We start from the raw sequence: 10,644 nt of genomic DNA, 5'->3' as shown, positions 1-10,644 counted from the left end.
TCAGAGGCAGAGCGTCAGGCATCAGAGGCAGAGCGACAGGCATCAGAGGCAGGGCGTCAGGCATCAGAGGCAGGGTGACAGGCATCAGAGGCAGAGCGTCAGGCATCAGAGGCAGGGCGACAGGCATCAGAGGCAGGGCGACAGGCATCAGAGGCAGAGCGTCAGGCATCAGAGGCAGAGCGTCAGGCATCAGAGGCAGGGTGACAGGCATCAGAGGCAGAGCGTCAGGCATCAGAGGCAGAGCGTCAGGCATCAGAGGCAGGGCGACAGGCATCAGAGGCAGGGCGACAGGCATCAGAGGCAGAGCGTCAGGCATCAGAGGCAGAGCGTCAGGCATCAGAGGCAGAGTGTCAGGCATCAGAGGCAGAGTGTCAGGCATCAGAGGCAGAGCGTCAGGCATCAGAGGCAGAGTGTCAGAGGCAGAGCGTCAGGCATCAGAGGCAGGGTGACAGGCATCAGAGGCAGAGCGACAGGCATCAGAGGCAGAGCGACAGGCATCAGAGGCAGAGCGACAGGGTGTGCAGCAGCAGAGCAGCACTGAGATCAGTTCAGGGACCTGTGGAAAGACAAACAGGTGGTTTTGATTAGAAAGATCCATTATGTCACTGAAACCTGTTAAATGGCACAATTGGAATAATAATGACTTCTTTGTTGTATAAAAAAGTTGCATAAAATATTGTTCTCTGATGCTCATTATTAAATGACTGCGCATTGATTTTGTTCTGACTCTCAGATTCTGTAACGGTTGTACATGACACTGCCAGACAGGTTCATTAGTGCTGCACAGACATGCACAATCCTATCAATCATGGCCTCTTCTCTCTTCTGTCTCTCACCCTGCAGTCTCTTCACCAGGCGCAGAGGAAGTGGGCCATCCAGAATGTGGTCCCGGCTCTTCAGGGCACCAATGACTCTCTGCAGACCACAGATCACATGTTGTTAAAATGCTGTTTATCTACATTGTTATGTTCGAGTTTCACAGGAGTAGCACAGTTGACCGTTATATCATATCGTCAGTGCATTGTGTCCTATAATTAGTGTTTCTTTTTCATGTTAAAGTGAAGAAAGATCCCTGTTAACTTCCTGTTATCCTGTTATTTTACATTACATTACATTACATTGCATTTAGCTGACGCTTTTATCCAAAGCGACTTACAATAAGTGCATTCGACCAGGAAGACACAACCTTGAAGAAAACAGAATCATATAAGTACATCAGGTTTCATAGAGCCAAACAAGTGCTACTCAACTGGCTTTAGGTAAGCCAGTCCTTTATTAGTATAAAAGTGCTTCGTTAATAGTTCTAACGCTCGAAGTGGAGTCGAAAGAGATGAGTTTTCAGTTTGCGCCGGAAGATGTGTAAGCTATCTGTCGTCCTGATGTCAATGGGGAGCTCATTCCACCTTCTTGGAGCCAGGACAGCAAACCCACGTGTTTTTGCTGATGGGAACTTGGGTCCCTCTCGCAGCGAGGGCGCAGCGAGTCGTTTGGCTGATGCAGAGCGTAGTGCACGCGCTGGGGTGTACGGTTTAACCATGTCCTGGATGTAGGAAGGGCCAGATCCATTCGCAGCATGGTACGCAAGTACCAGTGTCTTGAAGTGGATTCTAGCAGTTACCGGAAGCCAGTGAAGGGAGCGGAGGAGCGGAGTGGTGTGGGAACATTTAGGAAGGTTGAAGACCAGACGAGCCGCTGCATTCTGGATGAGCTGCAGAGGTCGGATGGCACATACAGGTAGACCAGCCAGGAGGGAGTTGCAGTAGTCTGGGCGTGAGATGACGAGAGCCTGGACCAGAAGCTGAGTCGCTTTCTGAGTCAGCTGGGGACGTATCTTCCTGATGTTCCTGTTCTCTTGATATTGCACTAAATGTGAACAACAGTTCAATGTATTTAAATATAGAATAACATGTTTTTAAGATAAAATGTTATCTTAAGACACCCTACAAAGTAGGGAATCAAATAAAATAAAATCAAGTTTTTTTTATATAGCACATTTATAAACGATTTTTGAGCCAAAGTGCTGTATATATAATACAAATAGCCTACAGTAGAGACACTTTACAGCAAATACAACAGCACAGATTGTTCAGAATATCAGTATGAGAAAAAAGACACCCTCTATCCTTAGACCCTCACATCGTACAAGGAAACACTTCCAGAGAAAACCCACAGTTTAAAGGGAACATGGGAGAAACCTCAGGGAGAGCAACAGAGGAGGGATCCCTCTCCCAGGACAGACAGACTTGCAATAGATGCCGTGTGTAAATCGAAGAGATAATACATTTTACAGCATATAGACCGAATGTTAGGAAATGCATGTGTCTGTAATAAGAAGACGAATCCACGAGGATGTCAGCTACAATCCTGTGGAAGCCATCAGGGAAGCAGCATGACGAGACCCAAGGCAGGACCGCAGAGACAGGTTCAGCCACGACCCGAAGTCCACGACTTAATCCAGAACTCAGGATAGAGGATCCAAGACACAGGACTACAGCAAGAGGATCAGCCTCGACTCCGGATCCCGGCGTAGATATAGATACAAAACAAGAAAAAAGATTTGGCTGGGTTAATCGGAACAAGAGAATACACAGACACAGACAGAGAGGGAAAAGGTCATTGGATAAAAGTTATTCTTGATAACCCTCTAGAAAGATCTCATGAACTTCCCCACTCAATCTATCAAGACCCGAGCAGTTATATTAGAAGTCCAAGGTAAAGGCACAGGCCGGCGCATACCGCTCATGGAATCCCTCACCATATGAACTCTAACCCCTCAAGTGTACAAGTGAAGAGACACCATGTGTCAGCTCCTTTTTAGAATAGTATTTCTTCTCTTCTCTGAGAAACAAGGGTATGAAAAGAACAGCCAGAAACAGAGGAAGAGAGGCACAACGTGACTACGTAAATGCACTCTCCTAAATATTAAACGAGTAAGAGGTGAAGAAACACAAAGCCAGAAATTGAAATGAAAAGGCACCATCATGCTTCCCCTTAGAATAGGTTGGAAATTATGAAGACCCAAATTATGAAGAGGGGACATGATACTAGTGAAGAGGGACAACAGTGAAAAGGCCCAACGTATCCAACGTACTAGCACTCTCCAAAGAGACAGAAAGTCAAAGTATACACCGAGAGGCACAACGTGACTACGTAAATGCACTCTCCTAAATATTAAACGAGTAAGAGGTGAAGAAACACAAAGCCAGAAATTGAAATGAAAAGGCACCATCATGCTTCCCCTTAGAATAGGTTGGAAATTATGAAGACCCAAATTATGAAGAGGGGACATGATACTAGTGAAGAGGGACAACAGTGAAAAGGCCCAACGTATCCAACGTACTAGCACTCTCCAAAGAGACAGAAAGTCAAAGTATACACCGAGAGGCACAACGTGACTACGTAAATGCACTCTCCTGTATAAATTAGTTCAAGGGAAAGGGGGTGAAAAACTAAACTAATCAAAAGAAGGAAGTCGAGAGGCCTAAATGCCCTCTCCTACACATGTACTCGTTGATGGGATTAATTGAATAACGTCTCAGCACTTGTTAACCCGGATCTGTACTGTTACAGTAATTAATTTAGTTAGGGAAATGTGAACCACGTCAGCGGCAAGTAGCAACAGTGATTTGATGATGCAGCACACTCTGAATACCAAACACATTAAAATGTACATACTGTATGAATCTGACTGCTGACTCTATACTTACCAATGTGAATTCTGATGTTCGAAGTCACACGAGAATTTGCAACATCTTCAGCTGACAGTTGTTTTCGGCCCCTCGTGAAAGACGGTGTGATGAGCTGTGCACCCAGAACAGCAAAGTCATCCTTCAAAGTGAAGCCCCTGTCGGTTAAAATCTGAAATAAACATAACAAATACTTAAAAACACTACTTTACTTCAACAGCAACTCAAAAATGGTAACTATGGGTAAATAATAAATTCACAAATAAGACTTAAATTAGAAGAAAAAAAACAGTTCAATTGTTACCTGATCTCCTGCATGGTGGAACTTCTGAGATAAGAAGTCTGAGTTCCTTACAATATGCACATCTGAAGCCCTCCCTCCCCAGCCTTTGGAGAGATATGTGATTGAGCCAGATGGGTGACATGCAATGAAATACTTCACTGTTGTCCAGTTTTTGTATTTTGAGTAGGTGATAGCTCTGTGAGAAGAGACAGTCGTTAGTAATACTTATCTATAAATTGTGTACATATACACAGACAGCCAGGTAAGTATTACAAAAACCTGACACTTTATGCATGCTATCAAAAAGAAAAATATCTCACCTTGTTTTCAACTTCTTTGAGTGTTCAATTCTGATCTCAAAGCAGTCGATAATTGCAGTCACTCTAGGGTACTGGAAGAGAACCTCTGCTGGTACTGTGCTTCTGATACACTCTCCATCAGGCCATTTAATCAAAAAAGAAATGTTGGCGTACATCAAATCCAACCATCGGGAGAATACATCCAGGAAAGTGCTATGTGCCAGGTCAAATATTCCACACATCATATCGGTTGAGGGGTTCTGCCGCAGTTTCACCAGAGTAATAAAGAGCTGGTCTTGTGTTGACATCTTGGATGTTTTCTGTGACTTAACAAACTATACCAGGTACTGATGAAGAGTGTCAAATACTGTCCATGACAGGCCTGTCATGACTTTACATTTAGTGTCATTTTCTCTCAGTGTTTACCGACATTTTCAACGTCTCCAATTCTCTGATGGCTTCAGCTCGCTCCTTCATGGCCTCATCTCTTTCTCTTCTTAAATTATACAATTCTTCATAAAGTTGTTTTCTCTCTAACTCCTGAAGAGGTATGGGAGCTTCTGATGTTGGGGATTCTGGTTGGGCAGACTGAACACCCTCACGCTTCCTCCTTCTCTCCAGCCTCTGAAGTACTGACCTGGGAGACTTTGTCTTTTTATGTGGGAACAGCGAGGGTGTGTAGTCTGGGTGGGCTATGTCCTCGTTTTTTAAGCCTAGGGCAAGACAGTTCACAAACGAAATGAGAAGGGGATAGAAGGGGGTGAAATACATTTTAACTGCAGAAAGCTCGGAAGCTACCACCAGTGTTGTTAGCATAGCTGTGTTTTTGTATACTCAAGCAAGGTAGCCTGCATAACGTAGTAGTTAGTTAACTTTTCTTAAAACTAGTAATTGAACATTCATGTTAACTACGAAACAATGTAACACTGTTATTGTGTGAATAACGTTGTCATACATGAAGTGCTGACTACAGACGTACACATGTTTGGATTTTGGATCCCACAGGTGACCAAACTCATCCTCCCGAGGGATCGCTTGAAGCCACCGGGTTCTTCTCCTGGGCTCTGTGCTCCCGTTGGGCAAAATATAACATTTTAGATTTGGATTTTTAAGCTTGTTAGTTGTACAAAAGGGCACACAACAGCTCCTGGGCATTGTGGAAGCCGGTTTGTTTTCCCCCTCAGCGCGAACCGGATGTGACGTTTGTGGGCGTTCCCTCGCTTGCCGATGTTACGAAACCGGAAATAGACGTAGGCAAGATCCTCAGCTCGATGATTGGATGGTTTAGCCGCAATGCATACTGGGATTTGGTGTTTATGTGATGTGAAATCTGAAAACGTTTTTTAAAAATAAAATAATACTTTATTCCGAGTGTGCTTGCTTTTCTCTTTGAAAGTCATCATATAAAGTCATTGTAATGTAACGGTTCGGCTGCATTAAATATTACATATGCTGTAGTTCTAGACTTCTAGACAAACAGGAAGAGCTGCCGCCAAAACTGAAAACGTGACGTGGATCATAAATATATAAGCAATTAAACAACATCTTACATTTTTTTTCACACAATACGTCTCCTTGCAGTATCAACACTAATTCGGCTGACTTTTATATTTGATCCAATTGGTAGATAGGCTGTATTTACACCATAACGGTGCACAGCTGATAGAAAGGTGAATCTAACATAATTTAGCAGCTTTAGAGTTGGATATTGTTGGAGCCTGAGTGGTTTAAGGCCCACCTCGGCTCCGCGTGTTCGTTTGGTGAATGGGTCAGATTAACAGAGGAAGAATTCAAAGCAACCAAGGTACGGTTATAACAAATATGCTGATTTAATGGCAAAAGATACAATAACACAACATCACGAAGTAATCCGGATTACTCCGGCCCTGGTTCCTCCCGCCGGGAGATCTACTTACTTGTCTTGTCAGCAGGAGGAAGAGAGGACGAACCAAAGACAGAACAGGCTTACATACAAAAACAAAACAGGAGGAGCTGGGTCAGATGCTCCTCTTTTCAGGTCATCTCATTGGGAGATGCAAAACGATGGTGTGTCGTAGCGCATCAACGCGAGCCAGCCGAGGAAGAGTCTTTTACCATTTAAGGTAAAACAGACGCATTGGGTGTCCCGCACGAACCTTCCATTATAACAAGCTCGTCATCTTGTGGAAACCTCCACACACCCACACATTTTGCAGAGACTTCCCTCTCTGTGGCCCCCTCCCTCCCCTTAGTTCAATGTACACATAGTTTCACATACTTTTGGTATAGTTGTTATAGTTAACTAATACAAGCAACATATGTACGTTACTTTAATATCAATAATAACGAGGAAAACATTACCTCTGCTCTCAAGCAGTGAAATAGTAGAATATCAGCATCTATAGAGAACGCACACTCATTTTTCCTTAGGATGTGTCATGCACACTCATTTTCCTTTTTTTACCATTTAAGGTAAAACAGACACATTGGGTGTCCAGCACGAACCCTTCATAAACATATACAGAGAACGCACACTCATTTTAGAGATCTGAGCTTATCTTCAAATAAGGACATTCCCCTGCTCATATCTTACTCCAAATACAATGGTTTTACTCTTCATATTTCCAACTTCCTTATTACACAGACTATTATTATTGATACAAAGTAATTAAACACACACATATATTTTAGACATGTATCGATCCAGCTACTTGGCATTCTGTGTTTAGATAAGAATGTATCTTCTCCCCACATCTTTAGTCTCCTGTCATGCAAACCTGCTCCTTATTTCACACAGAGTAATAAAACATGTTTAAGCTAACTACTCCACAATGTTGTAGCAATTTAGTACCCACACATGAAAGAATACAGCAGAGAAGTCAATAGAATACAAACACAGGCATTGTTCAGCACAATGAATACATACATTTTATTCAGACCTTAACTGTGTGACTCAATTATCCAGGCCTTTTTATGGGTCTGCCTGTCATGCCTCATTAACCAACAAGAATGTAACTGCATTAAATCTGAGGAAAATCCCCCTTTGGCTTCCCCTGTTATTTGCACAGACTATTGATAATTAACAGAGAAACTCAAGGGGCCTCTTTTAATATCTGGAAATTGCAACAAGACTTTCTGCCATTCAAATCCAACACTTCTTATATATCAGATGATATCATCTTCAATATCTTGCTCAGGAGTGTAGACCAAAAACAGAGCTTAAAGAAGAGTACATGTTGGATGCACATATAACAAGACTGTGTTCTGAGAGCAGCGACTGGGGTCTCCTTTTCCCTGTCTATCTTTGTCTGTAAAATCAATGAACAGAAAATAATCCTATAATAGATTGGAAACACCCACCGAAATACTAACTGACAAGGGGGATTCCCTAACTGATACTAAATAGAAGCTTGTGTATATCATTTAAAATGCTCCCTTGAGACGTGTTATCGTCCTTCATTTTTAATATCATCACTTAAAAGCCATTTATAGTATGCAGCTGTGTCGATTGCTGTTTGTAAACACACATTGGCCAGTTCTCCTCAGCTCAAACAAAGCAGAGAATCAGAGAAACAAAGAGTCTGTATCAGAATCTAGGGTTGTGATGAAGAGGCCGATAGGACAACCACTTCTAAATGAGTCTATACATTACTTTTTAGGAAATGACTCATGGGTAAATGAATGTCTAGTCTACCCATCAAAGGGGTCAGTGTTTTGATCCCCACCCTATGTAGTCAATGTCGAAGTATCATTGGGCAAATACTAACATCAAATTATACCTGTCCTGCAGTCATGTCTACTGTAAATCAATATGTGACACCTGGTGGTTAAAGCACGTTATTGAATTGTATTATTTTATTATTAGATATTAATAGGAGGATGTGCAAAACAGACAAACTAATAAGGCTTAATTTAAACATTAAAGAGTACTTTAGGTTAAGGTCTTCTTTTGAATAAGAAAAAAGCTTTGGGGGTATAGAAGAAGAATATGGAGGGATGAAACCCTCTTTAATGGTCACACATGCAGAGCACACAGCACACACAGTGACATTTGTATCTACAGATAAATATTAAGCCTGACAAAGTATAAACGTCTAATATATTGCTTTCCTGCAATGTTAACTATGTTTAAGCACTTATTTGTTTATTATTTGTTTATTATTAAACTGATATTATACATATGTATTATACTCTTATAAGATATATGTAGATAGTATAAGAAATATGCAGAATGACAGTTTAATGGTGGAGGTATACACACATATTGATAGATGTCTTGTAATGCACTGTTGAGGAACCTGCGGCCCAAGTTTTTCATTCATTGCATAACTACACCGTAGTTGTGTATAATATGATATGTCAATAAACCTTAGAAAATCTTGAAATCTTGAAAGGGATGTGCAAACGAGTCATTATATACAGTCTTTAATGAACTATTAGTAGAGAATAACGAGTAATGAATATACTTTATAGGGATCCTATTTATATCTAATAATAAAATAATAAAATGCAATAACGTGCTTTAACCACCAGGTGTCCCTTTCTATCAGCTGTGCACCGTTATGGTGTAAATACAGCCTATCTACCAATTGGATCAAATATAAAAGTCAGCCGAATTAGTGTTGATACTGCAAGGAGACGTATTGTGTGAAAAGAAATGTAAGATGTTGTTTAATTGCTTATATATTTATGATCCACGTCAAGTTTTTAGTGTTGGCGGCAGTTCTCCTGTTTGTCTAGAAGTCTTCTCATCAGGGCTCTATAAATAGAGATCTACGGCAGATGTGTAATATTTAATGCAGCCGAACCGTGTATTACAATGCTGTTATGTGATGACTTCCAAAGAGAATCGCAAGCACACTTGGAATAAAGTATTATTATTATTTTTTTTAAATAGGCGTAATCGAGTGTGACTATTAAAAAATAAATCATTATTATTGTAGAGGAAACTTCTGTGTAGCAATGCTGTGGAGTCACCGACTCAGGAAGGAGACACGGTAGGAGCAGTAGCTTTGATGTCAAACACTGATGGTTTATTTGGAGTTACGGCCGGAGGATTCACATCACAAGTCCAAGAGCCAGAGGTTCTGACTTCACGGTAGAGTTGCCACGTCAATTCTGGAGAACCTCTCTCGTTGCTAGCCCATTTAACTGGTTCCACAGAGAGTCATCAACATGTTTTGATAAGATAGCTTTAGATAGTTTGGGCACACTAAGTTACCAGCTTCCGCCACTTATGGCCTTGGATATGTCATGCCCTGGAGTCCTCAGACAACAGAGAAGGAAGTGTCCCAGTGTACCCACAATACAGACCATCTGTGACCCAGTATTGACCGGTCACAGAATGGGAACAATAACATTATTGGCTGAAGCAGCCTGTGTCCTTAAAGGAGGTAAACAGACGTCAAGGTTTGTCCTGTATGTCACATCTTGGCGTCTATGATAATTATCTCCCTAACAATTATATTAACTGAACACCGTCAAACGCTGAACTGAACAGTTACAACTTCCAACTGCACTATTTTTTAATAGTTGTATTAACTTATTAACTGATCGACATCAGAGATGCAAAATATCATCCCTGTGTTCTTTATATTGTAAACTGTATTTAAATAATGTGCGGGCATGTATGCATGTTGGCATGGATGTGTGAGCATATGTTTAATGTGTATATGTCAGTGACGTGCGGTGAGGTTCATGGCTGGTGAGGCACTGACTCTTTCAGAGTCAGATTTACAAATATTATATTCTGACCTTAATCGAAATATTCTGTTATTTTCAAAAGCTTTTTTAGTCTGATGTTTCGATTCATTTTAAACAGACCGTTCAACAAAAGTATACCCAAAATCTAAATATTGGATTGTTCTTTCTTAGTAAGATCCCATTTTCATTACAATTGTGGTCTTACCTTGACTTGAAGATTAAGTCCATGCTATCCTTCTGGACAACAATCTCTATTACTTTTTTGTAAAAGTCCTCCTTATCTTCCTCTAGTTTCAAAAGTCTAGTTTGTTGTTCGCGTCTATACCGTCTCTGCGTAGAATAACAGTAGCAACAAGGACCTGTGGGCTCACGTGCGCCCCCTTCAGTGCGGCAGAGGTTATGGCTGCCTCCCCTGGTGCTTTTTTCATTGCCGTTGTACGGCGAGCCTAAATATCATATACGTGAAATAAGTTATTTAGAGACTATGGATGGCGAGGATAAATGTAATAAAGGGATCTACAAACATTACATTGGTGACATACAGTGAGCTGGTGCAGGCATGCGCTTAGTGCCCGCTTTCCAGCCAGTTTCTGTGAGGTGACGCATTTTGAGGTGAGGCAGAGCTCATCTGTGCCTCACCTTACCACACAGTAACTGGCTTGAGCGCGCTCACAAAATAAGTGCCCGCGTTAAA

At 41.5% G+C, this 10,644-nt stretch overlaps 1 protein-coding gene across 3 annotated transcripts; it reads right to left on the bottom strand.

Moving 5' to 3' along the window:
* Window positions 1-418: 418 nt before the first annotated feature.
* Window positions 419-5,130, bottom strand: LOC117548539. 3 transcript variants are annotated; one of them, XM_034219917.1, is made up of 6 exons: window positions 4,943-5,130; window positions 4,290-4,564; window positions 3,991-4,165; window positions 3,708-3,858; window positions 728-915; window positions 419-556 (listed from the first exon to the last, which is right to left on the bottom strand). In XM_034219917.1, the coding sequence occupies exons 2-5, from the start codon at window positions 4,511-4,513 to the stop codon at window positions 833-835; spliced, it is 633 nt and encodes a 210-aa protein (XP_034075808.1). In that variant the 5' UTR covers window positions 4,514-4,564; window positions 4,943-5,130; the 3' UTR covers window positions 419-556; window positions 728-832. The 3 variants fall into 3 exon arrangements, with proteins under 3 accessions (XP_034075808.1, XP_034075791.1, XP_034075800.1); XM_034219900.1 differs by having other exon boundaries at window positions 4,290-5,130; XM_034219909.1 differs by having other exon boundaries at window positions 3,708-3,801; window positions 4,290-5,130.
* Window positions 5,131-10,644: the final 5,514 nt, after the last annotated feature.

Source organism: Gymnodraco acuticeps, unplaced genomic scaffold (assembly GCF_902827175.1).
Source record: "Gymnodraco acuticeps unplaced genomic scaffold, fGymAcu1.1, whole genome shotgun sequence".
Taxonomy (NCBI): Eukaryota; Metazoa; Chordata; class Actinopteri; order Perciformes; family Bathydraconidae; genus Gymnodraco; species Gymnodraco acuticeps.
This window is presented reverse-complemented; position numbering and strand designations above follow the sequence as displayed.